The following is a 20823-nucleotide window of genomic DNA, read 5'->3' on the forward strand; positions in this document are numbered from 1 at the left end:
GCTCTTGGGCATGGCTGCCTCCAGCTTCTCTCTCAGGGGTCACGACCTGTCTGACTCCTACTCTTTGTCACCACTAATTTCCATCTTCTCAGTGACTCCTCGATCCCCCCCGGCAGAGAGCCCACTGTGGCCTGGGCATCGCACTGTGTGGGACCTGGGTATCTGCTTAGATTCATGAATATCCAAGAGGCATATTTGATTTTATCTACTTGATAATTGATTTGTAAGAAAGCTGATTTCTTCCCCCACTCCCTGATCTATGCCCTTTGGGCAGTGACTCCATGGCTCAATACAAACTGCCTGCCATCTAATGATTGGCTTTTCTCCTCAAGCTCTGTCTTTTCTTCTGGGTGAAGACTCAGGCCCCTGCCTTGTCAACAAGGCCACAATGAACCAGACAACCTCTTTAAGGTGCCTGCTTCTGGTGCTGTTTTGGGGTGAGTATTTTGATGTGGGGTCTGAGGGCAATGATTTGGGAGAAGAGGATGACTGGGAGATGGCAAGTTTGGGGGTGGAGTAGGGGGGGTGACAGACTTGAGACCTGAACCCCTCTTTTACATCTAGCTCTGGTCCCGGAGGACACTCAGGGAAAAGAAATAGTGCTGGCGAAGGCAACAGACAAAGTAGAGCTGTCCTGCAATGCTTCCCAGAAGAAGTTTACATCCTTCAGCTGGAAAAAGTCACCCAACATCCTGATTCTGAGAGATAAGAATGGATTCATCACTAAAGGTAGAGTGACCCTCTCCCAGGACAAGGAAGAAAGCACCCTGGATTGAATATCTTTGGTGCTAACCCATCCCGGTCCTATTAACCTGGGACTCCAAAAGGCTCTGATTGATAAATTTGTTAGGTTTCCCCATTCCAACTGCTAGTGGTCCAGGGAATGGTTTTTGGTGGCCTATTCTAATTTTAATATTTTCATATTTGTGGGTTTTTTTGATAGATATTAAAAATAACTATTACCTAAAATAAGTTTTGTCTTGCTAGGTTGCTCCTTTCCTGGTTCTATGGCTAGAGAGAGCAAATTCTTCTGAAAGTGGGGGCAGGGGATACCCCTCCTTGTTGGGATGATGTCAGATGATGCCTGGTAAAAAGTCAGGATGTTCATCATCACACAGCAGTAACAAAACCACCCCCACCCCATGTCCTTGGAGAGAATGTGGGGAGCTGGAAATTCTACCTCAGGCAGTTAGGAACCACCTCTACTGGCAGTGAGGATGAGAGCAGATGTAATAGCTAGAGTTACAGCTAAAAAACTACAGAGACAGGGCCCTCCCTGGTGGCGCAACGGGTTAAAGCACAGCACAAAGAAGCTAAAGCCACTTCCGCATGAGTTTGATCCCCGCCTGCCCCAGAGGAGATCCACATGGCGCGGCAGACCTCTCCTGACCTGCCCGCTGCTCCCCTCAGCAGTGTACCTCATCAGTCAGCCTGTTCTGCTCCTCACTCTGTCTCTGCTGAAACCTCTCACCTCCCCTGCACCTCTGTCCTGTACCCCAGTTCTGTATGAATAAATAAATAAATCTTAAAAAAAAAAAAAAAACTACAGAGACAGACTCAAACACTATAGACAAATTATAAAACATTTTTTAAAAAATGTTTTTGTCCCAAACTATAAAATTAATGTCTGCAAGTCCATACTGATACAATAACTGATTGAAAAAGTAATTAGGAATAGAGGGGGGTGGGCAGGTGATAAACAAATCTCCCATGTCGAAGAATTCCAAATAATTTGTGCAAATAATCTTCCCTCAAGGATGGGAGGCATAATTCCTCACACCATAAGTGTGGGCTATGTGTGGTAATTACTTCCCAAGAGTAAAATATGGAAGGGTAGGTGGGAGGAATAGCTTTACAGTAGAGAAACCTGAAAAAAAGTGATGTCACCCAGGTGATCAAGGTAAACCTCAGCAGTTGTAAGTCACGCTGATAGTATGTACCCTTGATGTGTAATGAATACAATGCTTTGTCTCCGTGATCTTCTTCCCCTGAACCCACAAACCCAGTTGAATCAAGAGGAAAACATCAGGCAAATCCCAAAATACTTGACTGGTCTTCCTCAAAAATGTACAGGCCAGGCCCTCCCTGGTGGCGCAGTGGGTTAAAGCACAGCACTAAGAAGCTAAAGCCGCTTCCGCTTCAGTTTGATCTGCGCCTGCCCTGGAGGTGACCACATGGCTTGGCAGACCTCTCCTGACCCACCCGCTGCTCCCCTCAGCAGTATACTTTGTTGATCTGCCTGTTCTGCTCCCCGCTCTGTCTCTGGTGAATAGTTTAACCACCCCTTCAGCTCTGGCCTGTACCCCAGTTCTGTATGCATCAATAAATAAATCTTTTTTTAAAAAGTAAATAAAAATTAACAAAATGAGCTATGAACTCAAGTGTAGAATGTAAAATTATAATAACATACACAACAAAATCTTCAGGATCTACACTGGACAATGAGTTATTAGGTTTAGTACCATAAGCAGGATCTATAAAAGAAAAACTGATCTTAATTAAATTTTAAAGCATTTGTAAAGTTTTTTTTAAAATTTATTTTTGCATATAAGAACTGGGCTGTAGGCCAGAGGTGTGTGTGTGTGTGGCGGGGGTGTTAAGAGGATTGCCAGTGACAGAGTAGGGAGCAGAACAGGCAGCTCTACTGAAATCCACTGCTGAGGGGAGCAGCGGGCAAGACTGGAGAGGTCTGCTGTGCCATGTGGGTCACCTCCCTGGCTGAACTGAGGTCATAGTGGTAATAGTGCTAATTCTGAACACCTAAGCCACTAAGGAGGTCAAATTTAAAAATTTTACTCTGCGAAAGACCTGATGAGGAAGAAGAGAAAAAGACAATTTATAGAGTATGAGAAAGTATATGCAAAATACATATTGAAAAAAGGAACAGAATCTAAAACATGTAAACAACTTTCAAAAGTCCATACCAAGAAAAACAACCTAGTAAGAAATGGGATAATGGCCTGAATAGACATTCCAGCAAAGAGAATCAGGAATGGCGGGAGCAGTGGAAAAGGTGTGCAGCATCATTAGTCATTCCGGAAATGCAAATGAAAACCACAATGAAACACCCTGTGCCTATCAGAATGCCCATCAGAAACAACTGCAAACATCAGCAAATGCTGATGAAGCTGCAGAGAAACTAACTAGATTGTTGTGGAAGGACAAAATGGTACTGGCATTCTGAGAAATCTTTGGGCAGTTTCTTAAAAACCAGACGTGTGGCCCTCCCTGGTAGGGCAACGGGTTAAAGCTCAGCACTATGAAGCTGTCCACAACCACTATAGCACAAGTTCGCTCCCTAGCCAGGGAGGTGACCCACATGGCGTGGCAGACCTCTCCTGACACACCAGCTGCTCCTCTCAGCAGTGTATTTCAGTAGATCTGCCTGCTCTGCTCCCTGCTCTGTCTCTGGTGAATCCTCTCACCCCTGCACCTCTGGCCTGTACCCAGCTCTGCATGAATAAAAAAATCTTAAAAAAAACAAAACCAAACATGCAACAATCCAGCATTTTTTGCACACTTAGGCATTTATTACAAGAAACCACTTGTGTTCACCTCAAAAAATGTATACAAATGTTCATAATGGCTTTATTTATAATAACCAGAGACAACCCAGATGTCCTTCCATGGGTGAATGGTTTTAGTCACACTGGGAAACACTTCCCAGCTATAAAAAGGGACAGTTGGGTAACTACACATAATCACCTGGGTGAATCTCCAGAGTGATGTTCAGTGAAAAAAAAGTCAATTCCCTAAGGTGACATCCTGTGAAATTCCACTTATACAACATTCTTAAAATGACAAATTACGGAAATGGAGGACAGATTATTATCAGCAGTTGATGTGGTGAGGGGAGGAAAGTGGAAGAGAAGGGGTGTGGCTATAAAAGGGCAACGCCCCAAGGCCCTGGGAAAGGTCAGCACCCTTGTGGCGCCAAAGCTGGTACCCTCGGTGTGGCATTGTATTATGGCATTTGCAAGCTGTTACCATCAGAGAGCGCTGGGCACAGGGTTTTTGAGGTCTTTCTGTATTATTTCTTCCAGTGATCAAGAAATAATAAATTGAATTTTAGAAATCAACAATAAAAAAATTCATTTTCATAATTTCAAAACAAAATGAAAAGAAGCTCCACATGTCCAGCGTAGTCTGTTAAGTGGAAAGAGTGAGCTACAGATGTAATTCCACTTAAGTTGAAAAAGTCAATCTATGGGAATATATGTTTGCGTGAGCAAAGAACAAGCAGGGAGCAATCCACACCAAACTGTTTACAGTTGTACTCATGGGGACAGGGAAGTGTGGAGTCTATATAACTTTGTAGTTAAAATAACCAACCCTCCCCCAAATTATCTTAACAAAACTTAAAAAATGCATGTGATGAATATTTTCCATTTCAGTAAAATTACTTGTAAATCTCTTTCTTGGTGCCAACCTAATATTCCATCAAGTGAGTGAGTGCGAATATACAGCAGTGATCGTTTCGTCTAGCATTGTATGCTGTTAGCACTATAGTTTGCTATGTTGTGATCTGCGTCTTTAAATAATCGTTTTAAGGATAAAAACCTAGAAATGAAATTGAGGATATGAACTTTAAAAAGAGTTGTCATTTTCTGCAGAAAATTGCCTCCAGAAAATTCAATGTATTTACACCACGTCTAGTTAATGTCAGCGCCATGGACACACTTCCAGCACTGAGTTGTATTATTTAAAATATGTCTGTGGCTAATTTGCTAGCTGGAAATATATCATTGTTGTTTTAATTTGCATTTCTTGATTGCCTCTGAGATAGAAACAATGTGCGACTTTCTAAAAATTCTTAAGTCTTTTGTGTCAATGCTTTTGTTCTCTTTCTATGATTTGATTTTCCTCCAGAACAGCTCTCCTTCCCAACTTCCTGATCCCTGGCACAGCGGTATCCCTCTCACAACGCCCACCATTTCTGAACCAGAGTCAAGTGTTTTTATCCCTCTATTTAAATTTCTGGCTTCCCATCCGTCACCAATTATGCCCATTCCTTCCTTTAAGAGTTTTTCTGTTTCATCATCTTTGTTCCTATGGGGCCACTGCCCTCTGTAGCCAAATCTGCAAACCTTCCACTGGGATTCCACCGGAAGCTTCTCAGCAAGCCTTTTGCTACCTGCCTCTCTCGTTTGCTTTCTCTCCCACCTGCAATACCTTGCACATGTCACTCCCTGGTCTTTCCACTAAGCCTGGAAATCTCTGCCAACACTCAGCTCTTTAGCGTCCCTTCCACAGCTTCCCAGAAACTTCCACATACCATGACCTCCTCGCGCCTTTTTTTTTTTTAATCTTTATTTATTTATTCACATAGAACTGGAGTACAGGCCAGAGGTGCAGGACTGGTGAGAGGATTCATCAGAGACAGAGCGGGGTGCAGAACAGGCAGATCAATGAAGTACACTGCTGAGGGGAGCAGCGGGCGGGTCAGGAGAGGTCTGCCACGCCATGTGGTCACCTCCCTGGCAGGCAGGGATCGAACTCATGCTGAAGTGGCTTTAGCTTCTTTGTGCTGTGCTTTAACCCGCTGCGCCACCAGGGAGGGCCCAACCCAGGGCCCAACCCCCCACTCCTTTGTGGTTGTTCCCCATACTGTTTTGCTCTTTTCATGGATGTTTTCCTTGTGCCAACTTCTGCTACGACAGTACCTTTATTCTCTTTAGGCTTTTGAACCAATGACAGACACATAAAAGGAGAGGCCAGGGTAAGGAGAGCAGGTCTCAGGTTGTCGGGAAAGTGCTCCTGGAGAGGATAAGCCCAAGCAGTGCAAAGCAGACTGTGAGGTCTGGAGGAGGAGAAAAAGGGCAAATCATGCCCATGTGATACCCAACTTCCTGCACTGAGGCCAAAACTGGAGCTCATCATGCTGGCTTCACGGGAGACTGAGGTGGTGTGGAGGGAGTGGAGGGCAGGGGCTTTATCTCAGCTACCTTCACTCCATCCCTCCAAATACAAGTTCAAAGTAAAAGGCTGTGTGCTTGCTATGTACATTGGCTTCCAAAGCCCTCAACTGCCACAGTTCTGGAGCTGCTGTGGGTCCCAGAAAATGGTCAGCAAGAGAGAACTTCCCCACGTGGTGGCTGGACTCGTCCACATCTCCATGATTAAGCCCTTTCCAGAGACAGTGCTGCACATGTACCGCATAGGCCTGAATGTTTACCCACCATTTACTGGAGTCAAAATTCCAAAGACAGGAAAGGATCTATGAAAGGCGAAAAGCTCTTTGTTCACACCTTGGCATTCCCTTCCTCTCGCCAGAGACACCTCAGTTATCACACCATCTTTACTTAGAGAAATAGTTGTTGTTCATGTACAAGATAGATATAGACAGATGCATAGCTAGAGACAGACGTAGATAGACAGGTAGCTAGGCAGGTAGACAGACAGACAGATACTTTCCTCCTCCTTTTAAAATAAATGATAGTCTACTTAATGTCTTATTATAATTAGTTGCTATTTCTTAGATATAACCCGTATCAGTCTGTAAGAGTGTCTTCATTCTTCCCTTATAGCATTTCCCTGAAGGCAAGAACTCTAACCGATTTAACCTGATCGTTTCTTGGTGGACATTTAATTTGGCGTGTGCATTTGTAACCCTGGTAAACATTACCAATTACTTTCCAAAGCCATTGCACTGGTTTATGTTTCTGCCAACAATATGTAAACCTGAGTTTGGACGACGATTTTATCTCTCTGAGTCTCAGTTTCCTTATCCACCAAAGAAGCAAGACAGCACCTACTTCCTGGTGTTGTGTTGTGAAGAGTGCTCGAGATGATGCATCTAAAGTATTTTATTTGTAGGAGTTGCTGCCTTGCCAATAAGCACATGATTTTCTTCTGGATTAGTGAGAGATGGTCCTGACCAGGAAAATGAGTGTGAGGAATTCAGCCTCATCAGTCTGGAATTCTTTGATTAGGTCAAGGGGTAGATTCTGCAGGAAATTAGCAACTCAAATCAAAAGAGTTATGGGCACTGCCCACCGGGGATGCCAGCTCTCCAGGGTACTTGATCTCTCCCATGTGGCTTTAACTCCCAGGTAATAGCAAGATGAAGGATCGTGTTGATTCAAGAAAGATGATGTGGGACCAAGGGTCCTTTCCTCTAATCATCACAAAACTTGAGAAAGATGACACAGGGACTTACTTTTGTGAAGTAGGGGACCAGAAAACGGAGGTGCAGCTGATTGTGTTCACATGTGAGTAGGAACATGGGTACTGTGGCCAGTCTCCCTCCTCCCTGACACCCATTCCTACACCCAAATCAGCGGGATACCTCAGCAGTCCACAGCTGGATCCCACAGGCCACTACATATCCTCGGGTCAGGCAGGGGGGAAAGAGACGTAGAGGACAGTGGCGAGAAGGACGGGAGCCAGAGGGAGGACAGAGAGGGGCGAGAAGGACGGGAGCCAGAGGGAGGACAGAGAGGGGCAGAGAAGAGGGAAGGAGAAAAGGAGAAGGGGAGAAGAGGAGGGTGGGGAGAGGTGACAAAGGGGAAGGGTAGAGGGAGAAAGAGGGGGAGGCGGTGGGAGAAAGCAACCTTCTTCTGGGTTGGGAGCAGACAGCTGGGGGTTGGCAGGAAGGATGATGTTAGGAGTGGGGTGACAGAGAGACCCTGTCAGGCCTGGCTTCTTCCTCCTCCTTGGGGATAGTGTTTATGTGACATAAGTCATCTGCTCCCTCCACAGTGACTTACAGCCCAGGCAACCAATTGATGTTGGGGCAAGAAGTGACCCTGACCTTGGAGAGCCCACCTGGTATTAAATCTTCAATGCAATGCACAGGTCCAGGGCTTCAAGAAGTAAAAATGGGCAACATCATCTCAGTGTCCCAGGTGAAGCAGCAGGACAGTGGCACCTGGAAATGCACCATCTTCCACAAAGAGTCCAAGCTGGTTTGGGACATAAACATCTTGGTGTTGGGTAAGAAGTGCTTCTCTCCTCTCAGCCCTCCCCTGCCTCAGGGCCTGACTGGCCCTCCCTCTGCTCTGTCCTGGGGTTGGGTTTGGGGAAAGAGGGAGGCGGGCCTGGTTGTCCTGGACTGAATTCTGTCCTGAGGGGTATGCTGGACCCTTGCTCAGGGTGGTGGACATGGAAGAAGGACCAGGGACATGAAGATGTGAGGGGACTCCAGAGACTCCTTGAAGCTGGTGTGCCAAGGACTTCTGTTTTCTTTTTCTCCGTAGCTCCCCATTCCCACCAAGTTGGCAAATCCAACTTGGACACTAACACCAGCAAATTGACTGGGATGAAATTCTACTTTGTACCTTTAGAATCCTGACCCAGGGGCTGGGGGAGTGGAGGTGGTGGAGCCAGAGCCCAGAACGCAGGTCCTGCCCCAGATCCTAACTACCATGGGCTTATGTGATACCAGGCAGCAGTGGAGAGTGGTTAGCGTGTGGGCTCTGATTTAAATTAGGCTCTGACTTAACCGAGTGACCTTGGCCAAGTCACTGAACTTCCCTGTGCCTTGGTTTCTGCATCTGGAAAATGGGGATGAAGCTCACTGTGCTTATTACTCTAGGTAATGACTAGAGTGACAGGCCTGACCCGTCACAAACTTGATGTAAGTACCGGCTCTTAACTTCTGAAGGGTGGTAAATGGCCAGATGTCCTCTGTGAGCCAGGGCTGCTGAGGAGGGAGAGGCCCCTAGACTAGGCTGTTCTCAGAGGGGGTACAACAAGGGGCCATGCCTGGGTAAAGAGGTAAGACAGAGAAGACTTGAGCGGGAGATGGGATGTTAAGAACTGAAATGGACCCTCCCTGGTGGTGCAACGGGTTAAAGCGCAGCACTATGAAGCTGTCCATAGCCTCTGCAGCATGAGTTCGATCCCCAGCCAGGGAGGTGAACCACATGACGCAGCAGATCTCTCCTGACCTGCCTGCTGCTTCCCTCAGCAGTGTATTTCAGTACATCTGCCTGTTCTGCTCCCCACCTTGTCTCTGGTGAGTCCTCTCACCCCCCACATCTCTGGCCTGACCCCAGTTCTTGAATACATAAAGGAATAAATTTTTTTTTAATAATAGCTTATTTTTACTTCATTTTATGCCTTTTTCCATCTCAGTTGCAATCCCCGTGGGCTTCCCATCACCAAATCAACCGTGTGCCATCACCATAGCCCAGTGCATTTCCCTCCCCTCACTGTTTTTGATCCCATCCCACCCTACTCCACGCCCACAAAATGTCTCTGGTATATAGCTGTTCATCATTATCATTATTTTCTTGCCTGTCCATTATATTAAAGGAATAAGCCTTAAAAATTAAATTAAATTAAAAAAAAAAAGAGCTGAAGTGGCCGCCGAGTTATCTGGACTCAGCTGGTCCCCCTCCATGTCCTCTGCCCCCACCACAGCCCACCCCACGCTGGAAACCCTTCTTCCTATCTCCTGACCAGTTTCTCTCCTGCCCCAATTCCAGGTTTCCTGGATTTTCCTGACACAATCTACAAGTGTGAAGGGGAGAAGGTGGAATTCTCCTTCCCACTCAACTTCAAAGCCGAATCCCTGAGTGGGTCTATGCAGTGGCAAGCTGAGGGTAACTCCTCCCCGAAGCTCTGGGTCAGCTTCACCTTGGAGAACAATAAATTGTCTGTGAGAAACATCTCCCAACACCTCCACATGCAGGAGAAGCTTCCACTCCGCATCACTCTGTCAAAGGCCTTGCTTCAGCATGCAGGCTCTGGAAATCTGACCCTGAACCTTAAAAAAGGGGTGCTGCATAGGACAGTGAATCTTGTGGTGATGAAAGGTGAGGGGGTGAGGGCAGGCTGAGAAGGTGGACGCAGGGCTGCTGCAGGGGGCTGACTCTGCCTCTGTCCCATCCTCTGTGACCTCTGGCTTAGCTCCCTTCCTCTGTGGGCCTCAGCAGCTGACTGGGCAATCCAATCTACTCTGAGTGTAAAGTGCTCCGTGAACACCAGCTTCAGCACTGCCTTTTCCCACTTTGTCTCCTTAATCATCTCAATAATCCCACAAGCTAATGTCTGATGCTAACTCCATGGCAGGCCCCATTCAGGAATCGTACATGTACTTGTGTACAGTACTAATTACTGTCTGCACTCAGGCTGGTGAAGTGGCTGGCTCAGGGCCACACAGCCAGGGAGCAGTGGGGCTGGGATTCAAATCCAAGAGCGTTGGATTTCAAAAGTTGTGTTTTCTCGGTTATAGTGGCGTGAAAATGTGCTGAGAGGCTAAATATGTGATTTTGATTGTTCTACTGAATTTGCCCTGAGTGTTACTGGACCTGGGGGGTCCTGGCTCTTGTACCTCTGCAGTGAATGAGTCCAAGAACAATGTGGCCTGTGAGGTGAGGGGACCCGTGCCCCCCCAGATGCAGCTGAGCTTGAAGCTGGAGAATGGAAGTATGGAGAACTCAAGTCAGCAGAAGTGGGTGACAGTGCTGAACCCTCAGGCAGGCAGATGGCAGTGTCGGCTGAGTCACCAGGACTATGTCCTGCTGGAATCCAAGGTGGAGGGTGAGTGTCTGGGGCCCCTGACCCAACACCAAGCTTCTGCCTGCAGGGTGGGCAGAAACAATGGGGCATACCACTTGGGTCACTTAGGGGGCTGGCTACACAGGGAGATGAGGTGAGGTAGGATCTGTCCTGGTTTCTGTGGTCCTGAAAGTTCCCACCTCCTGGGTCTACAGCCCAGGAATGGGGCCCATATAACCAAGAGTGTCCCTCCCTGGTTTCTCTCCAACTCCAGGTGCACACACATGCAGGTAGGCAGGCCCACACACCAGCACATGTGTATGGACTCAGACAAGACGGCTGCTTCCAGCTCCCACTGTGCTGACGGTCTCTGACCTGAAAACCCCTTCCTCAGCTCTTTCCTCTCAAGCCCAGAGGACCTGGGGGAGCCCTATGCGCCCTGCCTTGCTCTGCCAGTCCAAGAATCAGGTCTAAGGGTAGCCAGGCATCAGGTCTTCTTGCGGCCCCCAGAGCACCCTGCCTCTGCCAGAGGGCAGTGAGGCCAGAGGGCAGTGAGGTGAACATCTTTCTCGCAGTTTCTTCCCAACTCATGAAAGACTCGCCAGCATTCCTGGTCCTCGTGCTGGGTGGGACTGCCAGCCTGGTTCTCACTGGATTTTGCATTGTCTGCTGTGTCAAGTGCTGGCATCGCAAGGTGAGCAGCACCGGAGCCCCTCAGCAGCTAAAGGGTAGCTTGTGTATGGGCCCTGCTTCTGGGATGAGTGCCTGCAAGCTCCCCCTGCAGACTGGGCTGCTCCAGGCCCCACAGAGGAGGAGACAAGAGCTGGGGCAGATGCCCTCTGCCATAGTGACTGCTTCTCCTCTCCCAGCTTCCCCCACTCCCCGCTCCAAGGGGCACCTCCCTTCTGGAGGCCTGGGACCCTCATGACTCTCTTCCTTCTTCCTGAACAGCGCCAGGCAGACCGGATGTCTCAGATCAAGAGACTCCTCAGCGAGAAGAAGACCTGCCAGTGCCCCCAGTAAGGAGCTGGGGGGGTGGGGGAGGAGGAAGACTTGGGCAGGAGGGGGAGGAAGGAGAGAGGAGAGTGGGGGGAGAGGAGGTGGAGGAGTAGAGTTGAGTGAAAACAGAGGGGCAGGGGAGGTGAAGGAGAGGGAGGGGAGAGCTGGGGGCAGCGTGCCTGGATGGTTCAGGCTGTGGCCCTGCCCTGGAGCAATGGCAAGAGACAATGGCAGTCTGGGGACCTGGGAGGTCCTAGAATGCCATGGAGTTGGGGAGGAGCAGACTCACTCCTTTTCTTCTTTCTTCCTCCAGCCGGTTCCAGAAGCCATGTAATCGCATTTGAGGCACCAGCCAGGGGCAGCTTCTCACTTGCAGCCTCCCCAGCTGTCTTCCAGCATTTCCTGTCAGGCTCCTGGGCCTGTGGACCAAATGAATGTACCAGACCCCAGGCCGCCAGCCATCTCCTACTGTCCTTGTTCCCTTGGCCATTGATTCACGTCTTCTAGAACTTACATCTTTTCTCCCCCTCTCCTTCTCACCCAAGCCCTAGCTCTTCTCTCACTATTTCTTCTCTACTGTCTCCCTCGCTGCCCATTTGGATCTCACGGAAGCAGGCAGAATCAGTCCTACCCAGCCTGAAGAGTGAGGTTGGGTGTCAGCAGCATAAAGCAAAGCATTGTCATTTTATGAAAGAAGACTGTCACTTTATGGCCTTAAGAGACGCTTAAGGCCAGCCCAAGATCACAGAGCCAGTCAAGACTCCCAAGGCCCCTCCCTGCCAGCCTCCAACCTGGTGGCTGCTTCTCAACCTGTGTTGGGGGCCACAGACTCATTCACACCTGTGTGCAAACAGGGATCCCCGAATGCACACCCTCATACAGAGATCACACCTGCCCACCAACACGATTCCTTAGCACGTGAGCACTGTCTTGATCTGTAAACCAGCTTCACATCCTGTTTGATAAATCCTATTGCTGACAGTGACAGTTCCTGGATTAACATCTGTGGTTTACACACCAGAAATGGAGCTCAGAAAGGTTAGGTGTTTGTCCAAGATCACACAGCTACATGATGTTGAGTCAGGACTAGCCTGTCTCTTGACCTCTAGTCCCACTGCTGTTTCTCAAACATAGACAAATACCACTCAGATTGCTGCAGCTGGTCAGTCAGAGGTGCTGGTGTGTACCTTTGGCTCCACAGGAGCACACAGGGAGGGCTGCCTAGAGTGTTCAGGAATGTGGAGAAGGACGGCCCTGTCTCAAACGCCTCCCTCATCACCTGCTGGCTGCAAATCATGTTACCAGAGGACAAAGGTTTCAGCTCTAATTAGAGCACCAGTTGGGAGTACAGGCTCAGTGGACAAGAGCCCAGTGACCTGCCACTCACCTCCTACAGAACCTTCTGGAAGGTGAGATTTGCCAGAGCGGGTGGGGAGCTGGTCTGAGAGGGAACTTTCTGAGCAGATCTCCTGTGAAGGGCAGTAGCATTGGGCTTCAGTTCCCCAGCCCTGAAGCCTCCTTCATCCTTTCCCAAACCTTTCCAGACACAGGAAAATGGAGAATACAAGTATTTGGTCCAGCTCTCCTTAATCCATTCCTTAGGGTCTCCTGCCTCCTTTGTCTCTCCTTCCTTCCCTTCTTCTCCACCTCCCTCAGTCTCTACCCCATTCTCTTTCCTCCCAGCTTGCCCCTTCCAGCCCCTTCCAGAAAGACCAGGTTCCTGCCACTTGATCTGAACCCTGCCCACTCCCACCTCTGCTCCTGAACCAACAGGAAAAAACAGCAAACTTCTAAAGAAGATGCTCTGCATTTGTGTGGGGGGGGGACATGGGAGGGAGTGGACTTTTCTCTAGGAACCAGGGTAACTCTTATCTTTGGGGTCAGTCCCAGGACATGAAGCTTCCATAGGGAAGGAAAAACTCTCTGGAGGCTGAGTAACCACCTCTCCACCCCAAAGGGGGGGGGTGTGTGTGTCTGTCTGTCCAGGACTGATTCCTCATGTGCTTCACTGAGGGAGAGACTCTGGGGTTGTACATTCCCACACAAGTTTATGTACCTGGTGGAGAGAAAGGACTCAGTGAAACTACAATGTGTACACACAACGTAGGTGTGAGTTTGTATGGGAGAGGAGGTGGTGGGATGTGTGTATGGGGTACATCCTTGTAGACCTGTGTGACCCCCACTTCCCAGGCAGACTCAGCACCTGCCCCTCCAGCGACACTCCAGGCACAGCCCTCACACAGACACACACGGTAACACACGGTGACACACGCTTCCTCCTCCCTGAACAGCTAGCTCCTTGGTCCCCAACAACACCAGCTGCCTCTCTGAGCTGGTGTTCATCTTGAAAAATGGGGTGGGGTGGGGGGCAGGACAGAACCATTTCACCAATGGAGCGGGCTCCCCGCCATCCTCCTCACCCCTCCCTCTCCCGCCTTCCTTGCCCCTCCCCCTCCAAGTCACCGCCGGCCAGTTCTCCGCCCCACACTGGTCCCCCACCCCCCAAAAAAGCTTCCTTCAGTCCCCCCACCCAGGCTCACGGGCTGGAGGGCTCTGGGAGAGAGGGGCTTGGAGGGACCTAGGGGGGCAGAGACGGAGTGAGCGGCGGGCTGAGCCCGCGAGGCTGGGACCGAGGGGGGAGGAGGAGGACCGGAGGGAGGAGGGAGGGAGCAAAGAGGGAGGGAGGGAGGAGGGAGGGTGAGCTGGAGCCGGCGGCGGCGGGAGCCCGGGAGAGCCGTGCTGGGAGTGCGGTCTCCATGGCAGTGCCAGGCGCAGCCTGAGGTAAGACGACCCCAGTCCTGTCCCCCGCAGACCCTCCCTCTAGCCCCCTCCTCCCCTCCCCCTCGGCTGCCTCCTCTCTACGTCGGCCGGCCCCTCCTCCCCAGCCACCTGCTGTCTCTGCCCTGGAGCACCCTGTGGGTGGCAGGAGGGTGGAGCTGCCTGACCTTACCCCTTCACCCCGACCGGTGTGAGAGAGACCCCAGTCCACCAAGGAGTCTCCCACATCCTCCCCTCCCACCTGCCTCAGATCTTTCTCTGTCCTTCACCTCCTTCTCTCTGTCCTTCAGATCCTTCCTGCCTCCCTCCTCTCTGACTCCCCATCTCTTTCTGTTTGAGCCCACCAGCTGGGTCTGGGTGGGGGTGGCTGGGAAGGGGTCCAAGGCTGTAGGAGCGGGAGTGTGTGTGGGGGTGCTCCTGACCAATTCCTTCCACCTCCCTCTGGCTGGCCATTGCCATGGCAACTGGGGTGTACTGGGCTCGGGAGGGAAGACAAAGGTGGGGGGTGGACTAGGACCTCTTGGGAAGGGCAGGGGTCTGAGGGCTTTCCTTAGTGATAGACCCTTCATTTCCACCCACCCTTCACTCCCAAACCATTCCCCACCTTCCTGCCGTCCACTCCGTCCACTCCGCTGGCTCAGAGTCTCACCTGATTTCCTCTGACACCCTGCCCAGGGCTCACTACAGCCAGCGTCACCAACCTTCTTGGCCTGGGGGAACCGAGTCTGGAGCAGGGGAGAAGGAATCAGGGTCTGTTGGTGGGGGTCAGCTCCAGGTTGCACCTTTGACTTTTCTTCGAAGCCTCCCTACTCCCTGCTCCTTCTCGCCCTTCCTCCAACACCCCTTCCCTCCAAACCTTCTCTGCAGGGGTCTCTGGGCTTTTCCTTCTATTTTAGGATACTATCACTTTGCCCCCTCTTTCTTTTCTCCTCAAACTCTCCTCCTTCTCCCTAGTTCCCCCTCTTTCCATTTCTGGATGCTTCTGATGTCAGCGGTTTCCCCGCCTTCGCCTTCGGGTTCCCTAGCCCCCCCTGCGGTCCCAGACTTCTTTCTCCCATCTTCTCTGATCCCTGGGGAGCCAAGGGCAGTGGAACTGGCTTAGGGAAATGAGGCTGAACACCAAGACCCCCTGACCCGAGAGCCTGGGAGAAGGCTGGGAGGGACTGTAACTAACACCACATGCTAGTATCCCCGGAGCCCTCAGAAACAAATCAAGTGTCCCCAATCTCGGAAGAGGTTGATATTTAAGGACATGAAGATAAAGGTTGAGAAGGATTGAGCAGGGAACCTAAGAGCTTCCTTCAGAAGCAGGATAAAGGACTGAAAAAGAACAGGAAGCAGGCAATGAAGATAGCTTCTTTGCTGGAGGCTTGGAGGAGCAGGTGTGTTTGAGTGGTTCTGTGGTTGAGGGTGGGACGATGCCTAGTCGCCAGCCATTGCTATCATTTTAAAGGGGAGAGGGGCCCTTACAAGGCAAGTTGGAGACCAGCCTCCCCTCCTTGCTCCTCCTCCTCCCACATCTCTTCTCTCCATTGCAATTTGTCCAGGTGTCTGAGTCTCACCCTCAGGCCCCTTGGGGCATCCAGAAGATCACTGAATGGTAAAGACCCAGAAGAAGATACTGGAAAGTCTGGTCATGGGGACCAGAGCTCCTCAATCCACCTCTTAGTTGAGGAGCGGCCAGCTAGATCTCCCATCAACGAAAGGGATACTTCAGAGCAGGCCCTGCCCACTATGGAGGCTGATGATGACCCCCGCTGACCCTCAGTCTCCTCTCCTGCCCTCAGTCCGATCTTAGCTGCTTTGGTCATGAAAAGCTAAGCAGCAGGGTCGGCCCACAGGCGGCCTGCCTCACTACAGGCCAGTGGTCCTGGGCATCATGGGGGTGTGTGTGAGCGGGGCTCCTGGGTGAGACCTAGCCCCCACCCCCGGGAGTTCAGGGGGGTGGGGGGCTGAGGAGAGGATGGCGCGGGGCGGAGCAGGGGCAGAAGAGGCGTCCCTGCGTTCCAACGCACTGTCCTGGCTGGCCTGTGGGCTCCTGGCTCTGCTGGCCAACGCCTGGATCATCCTCAGCATCTCGGCCAAGCAGCAGAAGCACAAGCCGTTGGAGCTTCTGCTCTGCTTCCTGGCGGGCACGCACATCCTCATGGCAGCCGTGCCCCTCACCACCTTCGCCGTGGTGCAGCTGCGGCGCCAGGCCTCCTCCGACTACGACTGGAACGAGAGCATCTGCAAGGTCTTCGTGTCCACCTACTACACGCTGGCCCTGGCCACCTGCTTCACCGTCGCCTCGCTCTCCTACCACCGCATGTGGATGGTGCGGTGGCCCGTCAACTACCGCCTCAGCAACGCCAAGAAGCAGGCGCTGCACGCCGTCATGGGCATCTGGATGGTCAGCTTCATCCTCTCCACGCTGCCCTCCATCGGCTGGCACAACAATGGCGAGCGCTACTATGCCCGCGGCTGCCAGTTCATAGTCTCCAAGATCGGCCTGGGCTTCGGTGTCTGTTTCAGCCTCTTGCTACTTGGGGGCATCGTCATGGGGCTGGTCTGTGTGGCCATCACCTTCTACCAGACACTGTGGGCCCGACCCCAGAGGGCGCGGCAGGCCCGGAGAGCCGGGTATGCGGGCGGGGCCAAGGGGGGTGGGCCAGGGGGCCTGGGTACCCGACCAGCCTTTGAGGTCCCAGCCATCGTGGTGGAGGACGCCCGAGGGAAGCGGCGATCCTCACTGGATGGCTCCGAGTCTGCCAAGACATCTCTGCAGGTCACCAACTTGGTCAGCGCCATCGTCTTTCTCTATGACTCACTCACGGGGGTGCCCATCTTGGTGAGATTTCGGTGCCCCACTGATGTCCAGATTCCAGCATGATCACCTGCCCTCCAACTCATCAGCCATACAGCGACTCCATCGCCACCACCCTGTCTTCTACCCACCCCACTCCATTTGTGAGGGCCATTGCTGTTATCCATGGTTCAACCTCCATTATGCCACCCCCCAGACCCAGTCCAGTTCCTACTTCATCTGTCCTTCGGTGCCACCGCCTATGCTCCACCCCCTCCTCTAGCCCAGGGCTCCACTATCTAGCCTCTCCCCTCTACCCATTCCCCACCCCCCAGTTAAAGCACACCTGGGCTTAGATCCCACAGGGATCTCCCACCGGCACAGTGTTCTCCATCCCCAGCTTGTCCCTATTCCTGGATTTCTCTCTGTCCTAAGTTTACCATCTAGGCTTCGCCTCGCCTGCCCTTCAGTAGAATGTTCCCATTTGGTAGGATTTATCGGGTCAATTTCTGGTCTGAGAAAACGATTCCTATTAATGTATATGAAAAAATTGCTTAGTGTTCCCAGACACCTGCCCTCTCCAATAACCTACCAAATAGGAACATTCTACTTTGGAGTAGAGGAGACACCTACCCACTTCTGCTGCTCTCGTCCAGACTGCAGGTCTTGCCCCCTGCCAACTCCGACCTCCCTCTGAGTGGCTCCCTTCCCCTCCATTCACCCACCACAACCTTCACCTTGGCCTCTGTCATGACCCCATGTGACTGGGCCCTTCCCTTTCTGACTTCTGGTCTACCCGCTGCACTAGATCTGGAGGTCAAGGGGACCCCCTCAGCGCTGGATCCTCACCTGACCCCCCCATCCTCCCGCCAGGTGGTGAGCTTCTTCTCCCTGAAGTCGGACTCGGCTCCCCCGTGGATGGTGCTGGCGGTGCTGTGGTGTTCCATGGCACAGACGCTGCTGCTGCCGTCCTTCATCTGGTCCTGTGAGCGCTACCGCGCCGACGTGCGCACCGTGTGGGAACAGTGCGTGGCCATCATGTCCGAAGAGGATGGCGACGAAGACGGTCAGAGGAGGCACCAGGCTACCAGGCTTTTGCTTTACTTACTGGGCCTCTGCTCTCTTTTCTTCTCTTTTCCACCATCCTTTCTAGTGTGTGTGTGTGGGGGGGGGGGAGCCCATTTGTTAGGGAAGCAGTGGGGTGCCCCCTGCTGGAATAAACCCCGTCCCCCTGGGGTTGACTTGAGCACCCCCTTCCCCTAATCCAATCCTCTGGCACTGGCACAAGGCTTCCTGCTGCCCCTAAGTCTCCCTTCCCTGGGCCTCTGCTCCCTTTAGAAACCCACATCCCGAGAAACAACCCAGAATCTTAACACAACTCTAAAGAAGGTTGTGGAAGTAAAGGAAGACTGAGTTTCCTGAGTGAAACCCCCAGCTAGGACAGCTGGAGGGAAGGCATATGTAAGTTTGCCTACAGTAGGGCTTCAGCATTGAGCCCAGCAGACACTAGCGGCTACAGACTACAGACCAGCAGGAATGCTGTAGGCTTACTAGCCTACAGCAGGGTTCTCCAGGGACTTTTAAAGGGGGGCAGGGTGGAGAAAGGGTGGGCAGTCCTTGCCAGCAACCAGTCTGCTTCTTTCCTAGATGGAGGCTGTGATGACTATGCCGATGGGCGAGTGTGCAAAGTTCGATTTGATGCTAATGGGGCCACAGGACCTGGAGGCAGGGACCCCACCCAGGTGAAGCTGCTGCCTGGAAGACACATGCTCTTTCCTCCTCTTGAGAGGGTCCACTACTTACAGGTACGGGAATACACAGTCCGTTCTGGGTATCCCCTCACCACTTCTCTACAGTCTGACACCCATCCATGCACCTCCAGGGCAGGTGAAAAGAAAGCAGGTGGGTAGAAGGGGCTTCATTCAGAGGCTTCGCTCAGGCCTCTCAGAAGCAGCTTACCCCAAAGGGGTGCCTTGCAGGAGTTCCAGGGGATGAGCCATCTCGTAGAGTCCTCTCTTGGGTTCCTGCTTCTACCCCTTGGCTCCTCCTGCAGCACTTCTGGTCTCACTTGCTTCTCTCCACAGGTCCCTCTGTCTCGACGACTGTCCCACGACGAGACCAACATCTTCTCTAACCCTCGGGCCCCAGGCTCCTTCCTGCACAAGTGGTCATCCTCTGATGACATCCGGATCCTCCCAGCCCAGAGCCGGGCTCTGGGGGGCCCTCCTGAGTACCTGGGGCGAAGACAAAGGCTGGAGGATGAGGATGAGGAGGAAGCTGATGGTGGTGGGTTGACCAGCCTTCGGCAGTTCCTGGAAGGTGGGGTTCTGGGGTCAGGTGGTGGGCCCCCACGTGGTCCTGGCTTCTTCCGGGAGGAGATCACCACCTTCATCGATGAGACACCTCTGCCTTCTCCGGCAGCCTCACCACGGCCTTCTCCTCGCCGGCCCAGGCCTCTGGGCCTCTCTCCCCGTCGACTCTCCCTTGGGTCCCCTGATAGCCGAGCTACTGGACTCCCTCTGGGGCTAAGTTCAGGGAGACGCTGCTCCCTGACAGGGGGTGAGAGGAGTGCACGAGCTTGGGGAGGATCCTGGGGGCCAGGCAACCCCATCTTTCCCCAGCTGACCCTGTGAGCCCAAGTGGGCCTGCTGGACTCAGAATGGGGCCCAGAGAGGGAACACCTACTTCTGCCCTGAGCCAAAGGTGGCTGCCTCCAGACTCCGGGAGACCGTCACGGGATCGGGGCCCCAGAGCCTACTGTCTCCCAGCCAAGTGACCAGATGCCCTACTCACCTATCACCCCTAGCAAAATGTATTAAAGTCTGAAGTGTTACCATCCAAACTTCTGTGTCCAATGTGCTAAGTCCGCAGAGGTTATGGTCAGAGGCTCAGGAGTGAAGTAGCTTATAGAGGACAAAATAGACCAGGGTCTGCGGTCAGAGGTACAGAAATACACAGGAAAAGACACACAAACTCAAACGTGCAGACAGAGCCTGGCTTCGAAGAGCATCTCCTGCTCTGGGGAGGGAGACAGGGCAAACACTACTTTGCTGGTTTAGGTGGGGAGGAATTTTGCCCAGATCTGTGGAGGTGGTTTTAGAACACGGCTCTTCCCTCTTCCCCTATCCCCAAACCCCCTCATGGTCCGGCATCCACCATCTGGGCAGGGAAGGGTCTGGGGCGACTTGGTGTCACTGGCTTGGAGTTTACCCTCCCCCATCGACATTCTGGAGCTCTTTTGCCAAAAGTGTGGGAGGGTGGCTGCGGGAGCGTATGGAAGGCATCCGCACTCCTTTTCCTGGACTAACAGTGGCGGGTGCCACAGCCCCCTAATTACCCCCACTCCTTGGGCCACAGGAACCGGGAGACAGGGCTCCCAGGGGCTCCCCACACCGCCATCCAGGGCAGGGGGCCGCTCAGTTTGGCCCTTCCCCTCCTCTCCAGGGGCGGCTTCTCCTCCCACTCTACCCCACTGGGCTGAGGCTGCTTCTCAGCTCTGCCTGGCGCCCCGACTTCTCTCCATCCTTCACATTGGCCTCTCCCGGGGTTGGGGCTCAGCCCCAAGGGCTGTGTCTGCCCGCTCATTCCTTCTCTCTTCCTCACCCGCCCCCTCCATCTCTCCTTCCTCTCCCCTCCCTTTCCCTCCCCCCTTCCCTCTCTTCTCCATCTCCACTCCCCACTGCCCTCCGGCAGCCGGCCCTCGGCTCTCGCACCATGCTCCGGCTCCTCCGGCTGCTGCTGCTGCTACTGCTGCTGCCGCCCCCGGGGTCCCCGGAGCCCCCCGGCCTGGCCCCGCTGTCCCCAGGGGCGCCCCC

General features: G+C 52.4%; 2 protein-coding genes across 2 annotated transcripts; both read left to right on the forward strand.

Moving 5' to 3' along the window:
• Positions 1 to 357: 357 nt before the first annotated feature.
• CD4 (CD4 molecule) lies at positions 358 to 11789 on the forward strand. Its single transcript, XM_012732328.1, is given in 9 exon segments — positions 358 to 437; positions 565 to 729; positions 7053 to 7232; positions 7702 to 7935; positions 9432 to 9761; positions 10288 to 10488; positions 11022 to 11140; positions 11398 to 11465; positions 11759 to 11789. Coding segments are annotated over 9 exon segments (1377 nt in total). The 5' UTR covers positions 358 to 388.
• A 4354-nt stretch (positions 11790 to 16143) lies between these two features.
• GPR162 (G protein-coupled receptor 162) lies at positions 16144 to 19834 on the forward strand. The gene is made up of 4 exons (XM_004692896.2): positions 16144 to 17053; positions 17882 to 18074; positions 18656 to 18813; positions 19093 to 19834. The coding sequence occupies exons 1-4, from the start codon at positions 16187 to 16189 to the stop codon at positions 19639 to 19641; spliced, it is 1767 nt and encodes a 588-aa protein (XP_004692953.1). The 5' UTR covers positions 16144 to 16186; the 3' UTR covers positions 19642 to 19834.
• Positions 19835 to 20823: the final 989 nt, after the last annotated feature.

The sequence above is a fragment of the Condylura cristata genome, unplaced genomic scaffold (assembly GCF_000260355.1).
Source record: "Condylura cristata isolate star-nosed mole 26May11 unplaced genomic scaffold, ConCri1.0 scaffold00034, whole genome shotgun sequence".
NCBI classification, from domain to species: Eukaryota; Metazoa; Chordata; class Mammalia; order Eulipotyphla; family Talpidae; genus Condylura; species Condylura cristata.